Source organism: Dipodomys merriami, unplaced genomic scaffold (genome assembly GCF_024711535.1).
Source record: "Dipodomys merriami isolate MVZ:Mamm:240054 unplaced genomic scaffold, mDipMer1.0.p SCAF_6, whole genome shotgun sequence".
In the NCBI taxonomy this organism is placed as follows: Eukaryota; Metazoa; Chordata; class Mammalia; order Rodentia; family Heteromyidae; genus Dipodomys; species Dipodomys merriami.
Window position 1 is genome coordinate 24,309,875 of NW_027206179.1, and position 18,268 is coordinate 24,328,142.

The window sequence follows — 18,268 nt, forward strand, 5'->3', positions numbered from 1 at the left end:
GTGAATACAGAGCCCAGTGATGAGAAAATGGGTCACAGGTAGGCAGGCAAAGGCTGAGCAGGAATTAGATTCCTCTGTAGGTACAGAGGGAGCTGCTGAGGACTGGAGGTTTGGTCTCTAATAGATTGCTAGCCTCGTGAATACAAGGTTCTGAGTTCAAATCCTCAGTATCTCAAGGGGAGCTACTGAAAGGCAGATGAGAGGAATATACTTCCTTCAGGTCTTAGAAATACTTTGGTGGCTAGGTGAAAGATGAAACTGACGGATTCCAGAGAAAGTCAGGAGACTAATTAGGAAGCAGTTATCATTAGAGGAACATTTTTGTAAGGTTTCTTTAAAAAATAAAAAGGAACTTTTTGTCAAAATTAGTCATATGGGGTGGAAGAGCTTGTTTATTACCTGTATTGATTGTCTGGCATTATATCTGTGTGTTTATTGGTATACTTGTTTATCTATTTAGTGTCTGTCTCTTCTACTGCATTTGATGAGAGGAGTTGAGCTGGACCACTCCTGTATGCTGCAGGCCTATAACAACGTGTGCCACACAGATGCTCAATACATCTTTGCTGGATGAATATTTGAAAAGAAAATAGCAATGCTTGACTTGAACATGAGCATATACTGACACAAACACCTACTTCTGAGAAGTCTGATAATGGTCTCAGGCCCTAGACACTTTGGTCTTAAGGTTTTTTGTTTTTTTTTTTTTAACCTGTCCTATTCTCCAGAGCCATTTCAAACATCTGCAAGCTTAGCCGTCCTGAATTCCTCCCGCACTGCTGGGAGACGGGGCCTCTCAAACAACACTAATTGGTTTGTAGGTAATAGATGTGAAAGGTAATAGATCTGATTTTTTTTAAGGAAAGAAAATAGTCTTTTGTGCAAACCCCAAGTGTGCTATTAGCCCCAAAAGTTGAGTAATTTGGAACATCATCCTTTACATTGAGAACCCCAAGCTCATTAAAGCCCTAAAATAGGTCTACTAAGCTATTGGCTCAGCTCTCTCCCGGAGAGCAAGAAACCCAGACCAAAGTTTTTCTTACTCGACTTTCCACCAACCCCTAATCCAATTTGATTCATACCCACCCAAGGCGACCTTTGTGGGAAACCATGATTTTCTTTTTGCTCTGTAATATCTCTCCCCCTTCTTGATTGTATTTGAAATAATTTTTACAAAGCATTTAAAAATTGAAGAAAGCTATTCATAGAACTCTTTGCCTGATATATTTCTCTTTTTTCATGTTTAACAATCTTTAATTCAAATGCTAAAATGTAGTACAAGCCATTTTTTAGAGCTTGGGAATTTGTTCTTAAAAACAAGAGTAGGGGAAATGTGACAAAATGATATTTCTACTTTTTATAAACTTTCAAAGAAAGTGTAAATCACAGGGCCTTGAAAGATCTATTTAACCAAACCCCCTACCAATAGCTTATACCCATTCCATATACTTATTCCTGAATAAAGATTACAATTCAGCTTTGCTTACATAACCACTTGTACCAGATTGCTTCCTATATTGTCAAATATATCATGAACTACTTTCCAAATACATTTCTTTTTAAAACAAGACGGTAGTTCTTTGTAGAAAGCAATGCTTAAGCTTCAGGTACATTTCCCAGAAAACAGCACATGCTATTCAAAGACTGAGGTACTCTCAAATTAGAAAACCTACCTTAATGTGCATAGAGGCATGAGTGGCAAAGTTGAAGATCAGTATTAACTATGTTTTCTATTTATTTGAAGCACAGTAATATATATATATATATATATATATATATGTACACTTTGGATATTCAGTTTCACATCACTGCCATTAACTTGAGGAACATTATACAGTTTTTTAAAAAAGGAAATAAAAGGAAAAAATTGTCTCCTTTTTTGCGCAGTGCATTACATAATTTTACTTGCCCAAAGAGACCATTTACAAATATCAGGCCAATAAACTGCTAACATCCATAAAAAGGTAGCTATCATACTAAAATGCAAGACTTGAAAGGTGGTATCCAGACAATAAAAGACCAAAACAAACTGGAATGAAAGCCTAGCTATCACATCTACATTCAGGGCTTTTTGTTTGGACCTTCATCCTCTTCTCTCCCTCTACCTTATCCTGCTGGAGTTCCAGGCCACATTCTTCTAGGAGCCTGTTCACTCATAGACCCTACACTTCCTTGCCCAAAGCACTCAATACACATCTTGCTTCCCATCATGGAAACACTCATGGTTGCTGGTACAGAGTGAGCTTCAAGACAAGAGGAAAAAGGGTGTAGAAGGGAAGAAGAGATGAGGATTCACCAGCATGAGAAAGAAGAACAAATGGATGCCAAAGAGAGGAAAGTTATAGCCAGATAGGCCGCATGGTTCCAAGAGAAAGAGGCATGGTGGAGGAGCAATGAACATGGTTGATCCCTATGGTTCAGCAAGCCAGAAATATCCACTTCCAGGTGCTGGTGGTGCCGGCGACATAGGTTATGGTAACTGATATGTTTCAGTGTGAATGTGATCACTCCATCACCAGGTTTAAAGGACTGATAGAGAGGTGGTTAGGGATTCATTACAGGAGACTAATAAAGAGAACAGAGGGGCATTTGTGCAGAAAAGAGGCACTATCAAGGCTGAAGACCCATTGCACTTCACCATTTGGTTTAAGGTGGGTCCTGTTTATCTTCAGCTGGATGGAGACAAATAGACACTGTGCACCTGGTAATTGTATTCTGCAGGTGCAAACCCAGGAGCTCCATCTCGTATGATTTATGAAAGGGAGCTACCTTCTGCCTTTTAACATGTGTTTGACTCATACAAAGGACCATTTTCCCCTGAAGGTCCATTAATAAAAGTTATACTTTAGCCTTAAAAGGAAGAAGTGATGTTGAATTATTAACAATTGAACATATACCATGTATGTCTCAGGTACACAGCTGATGACATAATAGACATTTCTAGAGAAAGAACAAGGTGTGCAGGAAAATCACAAACATTGGGAAAGAAAATTCCCCCCAAATTGCTCACATATGTGAGAGATTAGTCAGCATACTTGGGGCTCACCAGAAGTTTTGGGTAGCCAATAATTTCATCGTGATTGAGTAGTTGGGAACTCAAAATGAATGTACCTTCTCAATGCCACCTTGTCAGACATTTTTTAATGAAGTAATAGATCTGTGAGTCAATAGGAAAAGCAGTGCATAATTTATAATCCAAGCTGGCATACTGTGTTATTTCATTTTATGCTATGGCACCTGTATAATGTACATATATTTATAGAAATGTTATTAATGCAAGTACCTTTGCAGACACTTGCATACTGTTTTCTTGCATGTTCATGATGGCTTCAGAAATCTTGACATCTATAGGATCCATGACCGACTCAATGTTGAATGGCCCTTCCAATCGTTCTGCCACCAAAAGCATTGCATCTGTAAAAACACAGAGACATGATTTACCAAGAACCAGGAGCTCCAGCTACTTAATCTACATTCACCCATTTTCAAAATGACTGCCTGAAAGATAATGTCAATCTTTCCCATTTTTCTTTCCCATAGTCGAAAATAAAATAGACAACTAAAAAAAATCACAGTATTTTTTACTTCAGTCGAAGATTTATGATTAGTTTACCTGCACAGAACCATACCTGAAAATAAGAAAATTAGTATAAATGCACACAGTTGAACATAGCTACCTATTTTGTGTGAAATAAAAAGCAATATAAGGTCAGCAATCAACTGCATTTTGAAAATAGGATGTGATCAAGAATTGAGTGTAGGGAAAATGAAAATACTAGAGGAAAAAGAATGCAGATTTGTAAATTGGGTGCACAAATATCAAGATGCCAGTCAAGTGAATCTACCTGTGTGAAGCATTTCTGGATTTCTCCCCAAAAGACATGTTCCTACTTTGTGCTACCTTTCTACCCAGCATGCCCTTCTGTTTTTGATTTTCAACACTTCTTGGGAGATAAGGGGAACTTCCCTTACTTGGTTTGGTATTTTCAAATGTCTGTAAGATGTATTGAACTTAGTGGAACTAACTATTACTCAGAATGCATGAGACTCCCGGAGGAGACTGTAATGATGGCATGGAAACAAGAGCTATGATGGAGCAATCAGGCTTTGTTTTGTTCTAAAGGGCTGAATGGCTATGAGAAAAATCTTTGGTGTTATTAAGCCACAGAGGACAAGGATTCTCTCTGTGTGTATTGTGGGGACAGATGTCCTTTCTACAGCATCCATTCTTTGTAACCAGAACATGGTTTGATGAGCCACTGTCCACCCAGAATCTGCATTAGAATTTTTTTTTGGTAATAATGAAAGTTTGACAGTAGAAGAAGGTCTGTATATAGCAGGACTGAGGGATTAAAAAATTTATTTAGATATAATTAAAAATAATCCCTTGAGTCCAGTAGCTAGCAAACTAAACAGTACAGTGTAGACTTTTAACCTCTTGACTCAAAAGATGTCAACATTTTCAATTGTTATAGCTTATGGAAACTAATCTTCAACACTGTTTTTTTTGCAAAATAATATGCGTTTATTATCCAATAGTCACAAAATGTAGAAAAGAAAAACAGAGGAGAAATACACCATAATCCTACTTCCCAGAATAACACTATAAACAGTGTGGTATGTACTCTATATTTTTTCCCTCTGTGCATGAATATTTTAAGCATGCAATGAAATATAGAGCACATATATCATATAATCTACTTTCTAAATGTAATATATTATTAATGTACAACACTGTTTATACTTAGCTGTTTTAGAGTGGGGTGTAAAGAAACCAAATTTTATTTTTATTGCTTATCTAACCATGTTCAACCCAAGTCCACAATGAAAAACTCTCAGGGTTATAAAGTAGCTATGAATTAGATGGGTGAGAAATGTTTTAAGATGACATTTTTTTTATAGGACATACAGAACTGTCTGGAAAACAAAGACTCCTGTTTTTAAAGTGCCTAAGGCTTTCTAAAGCCACATCAGTGTTTACAGCTATCAACTAGTGTTTTTTCCCCCAGACTTCTGAGCTGTCGCTGTACTCTCCACGGAATGAGCGCAAGAGTGAATTCTTCTCTTCCGTGGTAGAGCCCAGAGCAGTGGAGAGCATCCTCCATCCGACCCCTCACTATGTACCACACATCATTGTTATGTGGGTGACCCAAAAAGCATACCTACAAACAAAAGGTCTCATAAGAGGCCCTCCATGTTTTTTTCATTTTTTCTCCTTTAGATGATGCAGAAGTATCCATGTATGTCACAGCAGGGGCTCAAGTGAAAACAGCTATTTCTCCAGATCTTATGAGTTAATTATATGGCAGTATGAACAGAGGATGCACTTTGGTTGTAATATTTCAATATTGAATGTTTTATTCCTTAAGGTTTGGAAGAATAGGTGAATGAATGTTGTCTACTTCTTTTGTGTCTTTATATATACACTGTGTGTTTATCAAAAAAAACCTCCTTTTTTTTAAACAAAATTTCCTAGCAGGTCCCCCCTGATGATTAGTTCTAATGAATGAACAGGTTACTCTGGACAGATAACATATTTTAAAAGGAAAACCATCAGGAAATCATTATATGGGGAAAAAAAGAAATTACCCAGCAAATGTAGTGGAAGCAATTGATAACTGAGATGGCTACCAGTTAATTGTGTTTTATATGTGTGTTTTTTTTTGGTGGGGGGGTCCAGTCGTGGGGCCTGAACTCTGGGCCTGGGCGCTGTCCTTCAGCTCTTCAGCTCAAGGCTAGCACTCTACCACTTAAGCTACAGCGCCACTTCCAGCTTTTTTCTTTTTGCATATGAGGAATCGAACCCAGGGCCTCATGCATGCAAGGCAAGGGCTCTACCACTGAGCCACCTTCCCAGCCCCGTTATATGTGCATTTGAATAAAATGTGTAGCCAATGAGTACATACACATATATATCCAACATGAATAGGTTTAGTTGGTGAAGTAATATTTGTTGTAATAAAAGTCAGAAAGCAGATTCAATCTGGCCTGTTTGGGTTGGCTCCTCATAACCTGGTGAGTTCAGCCTTTGATGCTTTTTCTTTTTCCTTTTTTCTTCTTCTTTGGAGTTATGGGGTTTGTACTCAGATTTTGTGCTTGCTAGAAAGGTACTCTTCCACTGAAGCCGTGTTCCCTGTCCTGTTTGGTGTTGTATAAGTCCAGCATGCTAGCTAGCCTTGTCGATTCTGAGCTTAAAAACTTGTTTCCCCAAACTACAATAATAGTGCTCAGGTTGATGCTTTCTCTCAGTTAGTTGCCTGCCAGCCTGTGGATCCTACTGTCAGGAGGCAATAAAATACAGAGCCAAATGCCCCACCTTAAACTTCCTGTCCTTCTATTTCCATTGCTTTATGTCAATTCACTTGCTTTGTTATACAAAGCAATTGAGTATAATTGTTTTAATGCACGTATCCATTTTTCCACTTAATTTAGATCATAGTCAGAATATAACTTCTTAAAAAGAGGTTTAGTTATATGATTTAGCCTATTAGTAGTTTTCTTTCTTTAAAAAATTACAATATGAAGATACTGTTTCAGCTCGAAACATCAGGATCATCATTACAAAGGAACAATGAGCATGTAGTTAACAATACTGAATTATACACTTCAAAAATTGTTGAAAGCAGATTCCACCCACTTCTTCCTTAAAGACAAAGCATTTCACAAATTCTTCATCAAAATGGATGGAGAGAAATCACTCAGCAGTTATGAATGCACACAAATGCATCGAAATACTTGGTTCATTAAGCCAAAAATACACAAAATATTCTAATTCCCAGAAAAGCTCAGATAAGGTATGTGTATAATATCTCCATAAAATAACACAGATTTATATTATATATAGGTTCATTGTAAGAATGGGAAGAAAGGTGGCAGAAAATACATGTATTTTCCTACTACATAGTTGTTTGTGAAAATACACTAGATGGCCAAAGGCCAGATAAACCTATACAAGTAAATTATACACAGATGCTTACAATATTAAAAAAAAAAGCCACTTAGATTCAAAACCACAAACATCTAGATAATGGAATCACCCACCTGTGCTTTCCCTTTTTGTTCTAAATATACATGGCATGAAAGGAAAATATGGTTTTCTGGAAAACTTCTCCAAGATTTTTCACTTACATCACCTGCTGCTGGTAGGAGTCTAGTTCCCATGGATTACAAAGTGAGAAAGTCACCACTGGGCCCTAGATTTCAGAAAAGGCATTATTGACTGGTGGATCTGGCTGCAGACTCCAGTGGGGAGAGAAAGTCTGAGTAGTCCACAAGCTGACTGGTAGATCCCTGTGTGTCAAACTGGCTTTCCACTTGCCTGGCAAACCTCTCACATCATGCACCCCGAGTGTAAGGCCAGCCTCCTTCTCCCTTGAGGCTGAGGAAACTCATGCATTGGGACAAGCTGAAATCTTACTCCTCCCAAACTACAGAAAACCACAAAATAGTTTTGAGACACCAAGACAGTAGCTGGTTAAGTTTCTCTGAAACCAATTAAGTCATAACATGGCCCTAACTTGCTTCAGAGGCTGCCATCCTGTGCTATCAAAATTATCTGTGTCATATTTAAATATCTTTGGGGTATTCTTTTTACCTATGGTCTTAAAGCTGTTATCTCGACAATTAAATGAGGACAGTCAGAGTATGTGAGCTAATGATGAGGTGCTTGTGTCTATACAAATCTTTGGTGTTACTCAACTTTTGTTTCTCTTTAAACAATATTGCTTCTCCTTATGGAGAATAAAAATACAGGGTTAGAAACAGCTGGTATAATAGAGTTATTGTTGCACACGGAGAGATTTGAAGCTGTCCTTTCAAAGGCATGAGACAAGGTTGCAGGTAAAGCTGCACCTGTAGGCCAAGGCATTAGGATTACATGAGCACAGACTTTGTGGTAGGGAAAGAAAGAAGGGCTGTGAAGTCAGTGCCTGAGTTTTTATTCAGGCCCTTCCACTAAATACCCAGGAGAAAATGTCCTAGTCCCTTCAGCCACAGAGTACTATTTTTTTCATCTATGCAACGGAAACTATGACAACATCTGCCTCATTGTGGTACTATGTGCAATGACAGAAGATTCTGCTTTAATAATTATTACCACCTTTTCTGTCACCTCTTTAACACTCAACAATTTAGCCTTTTATAAGTCAGCACAACTAGGTAGTATGAATAGAAAAGAGAGGATTAACTTGCAACATTTTTTGGGGGGGGGGAGGTGAAGTATTGACAGAAATCCATGTGAGGAATAATGTTATCCATTTACTAATGGAAATGGGTAGCTTTAAGATGCAGAGCTGGTCCTGCTATGTATATTTGGTTAATGTTTAGATAATAGCTGCCTAGAGAGATGAGTTCATTACTGAGAACTATGAGCCTGAATTATTTTCTCATGATGTGCCTCTTTGGCAATTACAGATGACTATAAAATTTTTGGCACTCTTTCCACTGGGAGTGGAGGTTATGTCCCATCCCCTTGAATCTTGGTTACGTTCAAGGAATGCTGTGACTAGTCAGATATAGTGACAGACTTCTAGAGCTAGTGTCTAAGACAACCTCCATGTTCTCCCTTGCAAACCTCCTCTCCTGAGGTTATACCTGGTTGGGCCCTATGTGGCCACTTCAGGTGACAGTCCCAGCAGGGACCAGGGTATAGAGCTATGAGAGGATCCATCTTGGAAATTCCAGACCAACCTATCCACCTGCTATTTACCAAGTAGTGACCCCAGTCAGCATGGCAGGTAGTAGAAGAATCAGCTGGCTGAGCCTTGCCTGAATCTCTAATCCAGTTCGCTACCTTCTGATGATACAGTTGCTACTTGTCACATTGGAGCACAATTTATTTTGTAGAAATAAAGAACTGGAGCAAACAACCATTTGTTAGAAATACAAAAATAATTCTTTCCTATTTGCTCAACAATACCCAAATTCCACAATTTCACAAATATGGTGATGGTTCAGAAAAAAGACAAAATGTTGCCCTGAAGGGAATATATAGAAAAAACTTGCCCCTGCTTCACAGAATATTAAGGTTGGTAGCCTCAGGTTAAGGAAGTATATGTCCCAAAGGGGAGTGTGTGTGTGTGTGTGTGTGTGTGTGTGTGTGTGTGTGTGTGTGTGTGTGTGTGTGTGTGTGTGTGTGTGTGTGTGTGTGTGTGTGTGTGTGCAGAGATGTGGGAATGGCTTGGAAAAAGAAAGAAATTTGGTTTTACTCCATGAAGAGTAAAGATAGAGACGAGGAGCTACACCATCTCTGATCTCTGCATGGGACTAGATTGAAAACTGTCCAACTGCAGGGACTCCTGCGGTTTCTGTTTCACTAAGACATACATATCAAGAAGAGGAGATATAAAATAACACTTTGCTCAACAGATTGACTTTAACCTGGAGAATAAAGGTTTCCAGAGTACTTTAGAGGAGGCAGGAAGAGAAAATCTTTCTTTTGAGCTGGTATTTTTTCCTAAGTCTTAGAGAATATAAATAACCTTGAAAATTCAATTCAAATAATCTTCATTTAGCCGAGCATGGTAGTACGTATCTGTAATCTCAGCACTTGGGAGGCTGAGGCAGGAGGATCTTGAGTTTTAGGCAAGTTTGAGCTATATAGTGAAACCTCATCTCAATTCCCCCTCCAAACGTCTTACTTTAAATCTCGTATCCGCCTCTTTTCAAAGCTTGTTGAAGTGTCATAAGGTCTAAAGATTACAAGTGGGGACAGAAACTGTCTGTAGGGCTGCTCTCATAAAGTTTAGACTGTTTTTTTTGAGATCACAAAGGTAAAGTATATAAAAATATTTTCTCTCCATTTGGGTGAAATTTGCATTAAGATAATTGCCAGTTCAGAACTCTTATTAACTCATCTAAACTTGTCCTTCATAAATCCTCCATGACAAAACATGCAAGCACAGTTTCCCTCCTAGCCTTTTTTTGAATTCTGCAACTGTCTGGTTACTTTCCTTAGAAGCAGTGTTTGCTCCTCTTACCTCTGTTTTAGCTTCCCTGAGACACTTTCCTCAGTGTGAAGCATATGAAAAAAAAATGGAAAAATCAAGCATTTTATTTACAACTACCCTGGTCAGTTCATTCATTGGCATCCAATTCTTCATTAAAAGGAAAATTAAAAACCAGCTTCTGTGTTTAAATATAGGTTGATGAATGCCCATGGCATGCGTGTAATTAAAGGCCCAGCTTGCTTGAGGCAGGTGCATTGAGCATATTTGTCCTTTACTCCCACCCAAATTGATGAATTAAAATGCCCCATGAGATCTAGGCTGGGAATACAGTTCAGCAGAGGCCTGGAAGAAAAGCATAGTTCCTGGGGATTGAGGGTCTTCAGTCACAGTGGCAGACCAGGCCTGAATGACCAGGCAAGGAGACAGACTTCAGAACAGAGAATTTGAATATACATAGGCAAAAGGTCCAAGCCTTTCTCAGGGTTTCCAAAACATTTTTTGTTTTTGACTATCATTGCATTACATCTGGATTTGGTGCTTTCTAAGCTGTTCTTTCACACTGAGGGTTTGTCCTTTATGCAATTAGACAACAAAATGGCGAGACAGAGGACAAAGGGTGAAAACAATGCACCAGTGATACTCACAAGAAAATATGTTGGAAATGAACTGTACATCTTTGCGGGGGGGGGCGCTGAGGGATGGGGAATTAGAAGGGAGGGAAAGTGGGAGAAAAATGAGGGAGAGGGTAACCAGTGCAACAACAAGAAATGTACTCATTACTTTATGCATATACCTGTAACCCCTCTGTAGATCACCTTGACAATAAAATTAAATATGGAATTAAAAAGAAGTTCATTTTGGCAAGTACTGAGATTTGAACTCAGGTACTTGTGCTTGCAAGACAAGTATTCTACCAGTTGAGCCATGCAGGATATTTTTTTTTTTTTTGCTCTAGCTATTTTTCAGATAGTATCTAAAGTCTTTGCCCGATATGAACTATGATCCTCCTATTTATCTCTCCTGTGCAAGTGGATGACAGATGCCTGTTACTATATCTGCTTTGTCTGTTGAGAGAGGGTCTTGATAGGTTTTTTTCTTACCTCAGCTAGCCTTGGCAGTGATCCTTCTTATCAGTCTTTCCAAATAGCTGGGATTATTGGTATGAGCTACTGTGCTCAATCTGATTATGTAAATTTGATTAGGCCACTGCTGTAATCTAAAATCATAAAGCTGGCACTAAACCTGGCATAAGAAAGACCCTTTACACACTGACTGTGCTAGTTTTGCCTTCTACCACTCCTGCCTTCGAATTCAATGCCTATACTCAACATGGTTCAGGGCCTATAGGATACAAATGATGTTGCTATGAGTATCTATGTAAATATATCTGTTGAATAAAGTCTAAGAAGTGAAACCTTTAGGCTACATGTATGAACTTTCAAAATCTTGAGAGCTACAACCAGAGTTCTCTACACAAAGCCCAGATTTCTATGTTCCTTGTAGTGAAATGTGACCATTTCTGGTTCTCTAAGTCTTCAACTTTCAGATTTTAAAATGTTTATATCTTTCCTAATTGGTCTGCATAAGAAAATAGCCTCTCAGTGTAGTTCTCACGTGTGTGTCTCTCAGTGTAAGTTGGACACCTTTAATACAACTTAAAGCTATTTGTTTTTGTCTCTTTATAAATTTGTTCACTTGTTTTACTGCTGGGCTTACTAATTTTTTTTCACATTGATATAAATAAGTTTCTTTTTCAAAGACTGAGAAAAATCTGTCCTTTTGTGACAGAAACTTTCAGTTATTTCCTCAATGTTCTTTATCTTTTGACTTCATCCATGATGGATTTGCCTGGCAGATACATTTTACTTTTATGTAGTTCAACTTAACAATCTCTTTTTTTAAAAAAAATTCTTACTTTTTCTCCTTCCCAAGTCACCTCTATGACTTAATCTACTGTCCCTTGCATTTTTATTCACTAATTGACTTGCTGACCCTTGCTTAGGGCCCAGGCACTTTGCAGGCCTTTACCCCAAATACAATTTATTTTCTATCCTTAGTATTTGGATATTTACTTCTGTCTCAGATCTTTCCATTACTATGTAATATTGAAGAGGGCCAGATACTTCATCTGGATTGTTTCAACTCCTGGAACAATATGGTCAGTTGTCTGTATCTGTGGGTGTCAAGTCTGCACATTTACCCAACTTCAGATTAGAAATAGTCAAACAAAATTAACATGCATGTGATTAGGTCTGTATAGATTTCCTCCTCATTATTTCCTCAGTACTTGCAAGTACTCTACATTTGGTCAGAAGTATGAGATAGATGTTCCTAAGTCACAGGTAAATACCACACTGTCATTTTATCTGCAGATTTAGGAATCCAAAGGGGTGCTGGGACTAACAACATGATATGAGAAAATGGCAGTACTTGAATCCTGAGTGGTGTTAAATGACCATTTATTTGTAAAGTAAATTTTTAGAACAAAAAATTTAAATCTTCCTATATTTTCTTCTACTAGCTTAATAAAAACAAGCCTCCTATCCCTCCCTTCTGTCCTAAATGTCCCTCTCTTTCCTCCCCAGCACACATACAACCACAAATGCCTGAAAAACTTTATAAGCACTGGCTACTGGATAAATGGCCCCTTGGTGGCTTTGGATGTGTTATAACATAGATGAAGTATTTCTGGGGGAATTTAGAATCTTATTGTACTTTTTTATTAGGTAGAAATAACTTTTTAGTTCTTCTCGCTTGAAATTGAAAAGTGTGGCTGGTTTGTTTTTGTGGAAGGTTATTTCTAGGTTACACATCCCCTCCCCCCATACTCTTCCCCAAATGTGGATATTTTTGGCTTTTCCAAATGTGGCATTTCCTGCTGCTTTTCAAGACTCCAAGTTTGCCATTAGCTTTCAAAACCATCTCTGAGATGAATGCCTTTTTGTTTCTTCCTTGTAATTTGTTTGAATTCAATAAACACCAAGTTTCTGATCTTCTTTTTTTTCTACTTTACCAACACTGTGGTTAGGTCCATTAAAAAAAACCCACGAAAAAAACAAAACCTTGAGAAAGAATTAGATCTGGATCATATCGGATTTAGCTAAAGATATCATACACAGTACTGTGAAGGGAGGAAAGCAATAGAAAATGGAAGCAAATCAATTAGATAGAATTTAAAAGAGTTCATAGATATCAGATCCAAAAATGAAACCCATCCAGAATAATGACAGTAAGTAAAGTAAAAGATGAAGGCCAGATAAGCTCTGGTCCACACCTGTAATCCTAGCTTCACAGGAGGCTGAGAACTGAGGGTCACAGTTCAAAGCTAGCCCGGGCATGAAAGTCCATGAAACTTTTATCTCCAATTAATCAGAGAAAAAGCTGGAAATGGCTCAGCTGGCAGAGTGCCAGCCTTGAGCAAAAAGGAGCTCGGACAGTCCCTGGGCCCAGAGGATTTCCAGGAACAGCAGAAAAAAGAAGAAGAGGAAAAAAAGAAAGCCAAGTGAGAAAGAGAAAGAGAAGAGAGAAAAGAAAGAGACAGAGAAAGAGAGAGGAAAAACAGAGAGAAGAGAGAAGAGAGAGACAAAGAGGATTGAATGAAAATAACTTTATTTGAAACCAAATTCAGGAAGACAACACTTTGAGGAGAAAACAAATATACAAACTAATTTAATTCTGAAACCAGGGCAAACAAAGACCTACTTTGCATCCACAATGCAAGAGGCAATGCAAATTATGGGGGGGGAGGGGGGGATAATTCAGTGGTTGTCCTTGAACAGTGCAGGGATTAGAATCTACACGACTCATTTCCAGACAGTTACTTTCTTAGTAGAATGATGCATGTATTTCATAAAATATAATATATTCACGCAAGCACAATCTCACCACTATTTTTTATCTTTGAAATGTTTAGTTACATCATAAGCCACAAAGAGTAAGCCTTGTAAATCATGAATTTGATGGACATTGAAGTGTATACTACCAACCATAACTCCATTTAAATTTTTATTGCTTATTCTTCATGTGAATAAGTTTTTATGTTATTTGTAGCTTGGAATGTCCAAATAATTCACATCAACCTATCAGTCTTTTCATTGATGATGAATCATAGAAATTAAGGGGTAAAGAGCCTTCTGAGACAAGAACTATCGTTATCTTTGTGTCTTCATGCTTTATTCTGGATTTTGAATTAATTTGGTCAAGCCAAATGGTTTATGGTCTGGGAGGCCAAGGATAAAGAAAAAAAGCAACTCATTTGATAGAAATGGTGAACCCTGTAACAACAACTTCATACTTTTTCACTCCATCGAAGCGTCTAACAACCCTCCTAAAATTGCTCAAATAGTACCTATGTGCTAACTGGGTATTTTTACTTGCTTACTAAATTCCAAGAGTTTCACTAGTACTGAAGAGAAAATTGAAAGCAAAAGCATAGGTGAGAAAGCAAAAGCATTTTTGTTCTAACTCTTTCTTCATTCTTTCTTGCCTGAAAGTGAACTCCTCCATAGTGACTATGAGTTCTCTCAGTCTGGGCACCATGACCTAGATATAGCTCTTCACATTGCTCCTTACTCTTTATGACCTTGCATAACACATGAGTGACATTTCAGAATTCTTTGCATGGTGGCTGGCCCTCACGATGTTCCTGAGAAACAGAGGCATGGTCCCGAGATGTTTGCCATGCCAGAGGCCAGTTGCCCCCAGCCACAGATTCTGGAATCGTGGGCATAACTTAGTGAGCCTTGGGATCATTTTCTGTTCCTACTTCACTGTGTGGATTAAATGCAACAGCAGGCATGTAATACCACAAATGCTTATTTCATGATGATGATCGTATCATTATGGACAGGAGGAGAGTGCCTTTGATTTCTCAACAGAGTGCATAGCAAAGGGTTCATCATCACCCATGAAGCTGTCAAGCCTTATGGAAGGAGGATAGTGGCAGTCAACTCCTTCATCCTGTGGAGAAGTACATGAAGGCCCAGGGATAACAGAAATCTAGCAATACAGCCCTGCAGAAGGGTCAAAGTGGCCGGCTCTGATCATCACGTGATTTCTCTCTCTCAGTCAGCTGTCTTTCGACTCCATCTCTTTGCTTCCTTCTATACAATCAGCCAATCCATCACAAGAAACAGGATCAAGTGAAACATTTCAAAGTGTCATCGAAGAGTATAAAAGTCCAAACTTTTTGCCAGTGTATTGCAGTTAAGCAATTCTTCTATTTCTCCCTCCTTTGCCCTAAAAGTTAATAAAGAAAATCACCCCAGAGACCATTTGTTCTTGTAATACAAGGGCTTGCAACCTACATGGAATGAATCACAAACCTCTCCAAGAACCAATAAAAAATAAATAAATGAAAAGTCAGGTGTGCTGTCATGGCTCCCTGCTGAATGGGAACAGTGATTGGTGGGTGAATGAGTAAGCATTGGCCCTTTTCTCTTCCTTGTGTGTATGCTGGTATTATTAAAAAACAATTTTTTTTATTATTTTGTTGCTCAGTGCCAAGTGAACCTAAAGGAAAATGAAAAACAAAACAAAACAAAAGCTGGCAATGTATCCTGTAATAGTGGCCACCAGACCCAAAAGAAAAAAAAAACTGTATTGCTTTTTTAAAAGAAGAACAAAACCCCTCATTTTAGGAGGTGATGGTTTCCTCTCCATTCGTTTCTGAGTCACCTGATGAACTGGCAAAGATGAATTTTTGTTATCTTCTGTTTTACCTCTTATTTAAGTCTATCTTCGAAATACTTTATTGGCAAAAGCTCATTTTCCAGTAGGGAGAGAGAGAGAGAGAGAGAAGGAGTTGAGAGCAAGAGGCAGAGAGTGGAGTGAGGAAGAGGGAGAGGAAGAAGGAGAGAGGGAAAGGGAGAGGGAGAGGGAGAGGGAAAGAGAACAAGAGAGAATGCAGGCTTTGCATTTTTCAAGGACCCAAAATTGCTCTAATAACTTTAGGCCATAGAGATTCATTTTACATTCTCAACACTAAGGCAAAGTAGCAACTACTGAGACCCTGGAGTAAAATAATTTATCCAAACTTGCAAGGTTGTAGATAGCAGGTTACAGGTTACTGAAATCATACTTCTGGAGGGGTGAGGTGGTACACACTACAATCCCAGGACTCAGAGGCTGAAGGCAGGAGGATTAAGAGTTTGAGGCCATCATGGGCATACAGAGATCCTGTCTCAACAACAAAGTGAAAAAGAAAGAAAATTGTACTACTCTGGCCATGTTCCCTGATCAGGTTGAACCAAACAAATAAGTGTCCCTGGGAACTTGAGCCAGCAGCCTACATACTGCAAGTTATGGATCTGCATTTTTCTCCTGACTGTTCTCTTCCTATTTCAGGACCTGCCAGGACTTACAATTGAAAAGTAACTTTAAATGTTGTGAATACAATGTCATATTGTAGTCTGAGAAGATGCTAGTTGGGGAAGAAGTAAGAGTGTGAAGGAGTGAAAGTAACCTCATTTCCTCATTTATATATTTTTTTCCTGAATAATGCAATTATTTTCTTATGAGACTGGTTTTCTTTTTTATGGTCACATGTATTGTTTATAATATACAAAATTTGGAGAACACAAAAAGGAATCCGAAAAAGACAAAAAGAATTTAAAAAATTACCTATGATCTATCAAGACATAGATAAGCATAGATAATGTTTGGGCTACTTCTTTCTAGATGTTAATTCTAATATGCATATATTAGAGTCAGACTATATAAACAGTGTATTCCCTTCATTTCTGGTACAAAAGCATATAGTTAGGTATTACATTATTAAACTACGAAAAGGTCCTTTTTACCAACTGCGTTGTGTTTTATGGGATCAAGTACTATAAATACTTTTCTGAGTCTCTGTCTTACCATTGTCGTTTAGACTCACACCAGATTATACACTAGTATCAAATATGTTCCTTTTCTTTTTTACTTTTCTTGCCCGTCGTGGGGCCTGAACTCTGGGCCTGGGAGCTCTCCCTCAGCTCTTCAGCTCAAGGCTAGTGCTCTACCACTTGAGCCACAGCGCCACTTCCGGCTTTTTTCTTTTTTGCTCATGTGGTGCTGAGGAATTGAACTCAGGGTCTCAGGCATGAAAGGCAAGCGCTCTACCATTGAGCTAGCTTCCCAGCCCCAAACACGCTCCTTCTCTTTGTTCTTTCCTATATCTAATTATCTACTTAAGATAGTTTATATAAAATTACTTACTGATTCATTTAAGAACTATGTGTAGTAAACACACATTATTTTATTTATTTATTGAATTTATTTATTTTTGCCAGTCTCGTGGCTTGAACTCAGGGCCTAGCACTGTCCCTGACCTGTTTTTGCTCAAGGCTAGCATTCTACCACTTGAGCCACAGTGCCACTTCCGGCATTTTCTGTTTATGTGGTACTAAGGAATCAAACCCAGTGCTTCATGCATGCTAGGCAAGCACTCGATCACTAAGCCACATTCCCAGCCCCCATTATTTTAGTATGCACAAAATTGATCAAACCTATCCTTTGCAATGGAATTCCTTTTTTGGGTCCAGTCATGGGGCCTGAACTCTGGGCCTGGGCGCTGTTCCTCAGCTCTTCAGCTCAAGGCTAGTGCTCTACCACTTGAGCCACAGTGCCACTCCCGGCTTTTTTCTTTTTTCTTATGTGGTGCTGAGGAATTGAACCCAGGGCCTCAGGCATGCAAGGCAAGCGCTCTACCACTGAGCCACCTTCCCAGCCCTGCAATGGAATTCTTAATATGCAGACATAAATGAATGTAAGAAAACATATTTCTAAGTCCAGAATTTAATATGATTTCTACATTTCAAAAGCAGATGTCTAACTAGACATTCTCTTTTTATTAATTTGTATTTAGTGTTGGCTTAAACAGGGTTTAAGCCATGGTTTTGCTTAGCTTTTTCCATTTAAGGCTGGCCTTCTGCCACTTGAGCCATACCTCCACTTCCTAGACTTCCTGTTTTTAACTAAAAACTTTTAGAGCAAAAGACATTATTTGCTCATACAATTGTGAAGTGTTAAATTATTTTAAAAGAGCAATAGAATATAGGTTCTAGTGATGTGGTATCAAACTTAGTGTGTGACATCGAAGTCAGCAGTTCCCACCTGGAAAATTAAATGTTTGGATTTGTAGACATCCCATGGGTGTTTTTTTTTTTAAAGCTTCTAAACCTATTAGACTTTATTAGACACCATAGAGAGTTCACCAAAGAACATGGGCACAGTCCAACAGGCAAACCCAAAAGAAATCATTCTATGGTTCAGCCCTAAGTTAAGGGACAAAAATGGACAGAGATGCTGTGTCAGAGGAAGGAATGGAGTGACAGCTG

At 38.4% G+C, this 18,268-nt stretch overlaps 1 protein-coding gene across 2 annotated transcripts in view; it reads right to left on the reverse strand.

Annotated features, from left to right (window-relative positions):
• Positions 1 to 18,268, reverse strand: part of Gpc6 (glypican 6) — a 985,788-nt gene that overhangs the window by 98,341 nt on the left and 869,179 nt on the right. For both annotated transcript variants that reach the window (XM_070002744.1, XM_070002743.1), the window contains exon 5: positions 3,284 to 3,414. In XM_070002744.1, coding sequence (XP_069858845.1) covers positions 3,284 to 3,414 — 131 coding nt within the window. The remainder of the gene's footprint in view (positions 1 to 3,283; positions 3,415 to 18,268) is intronic.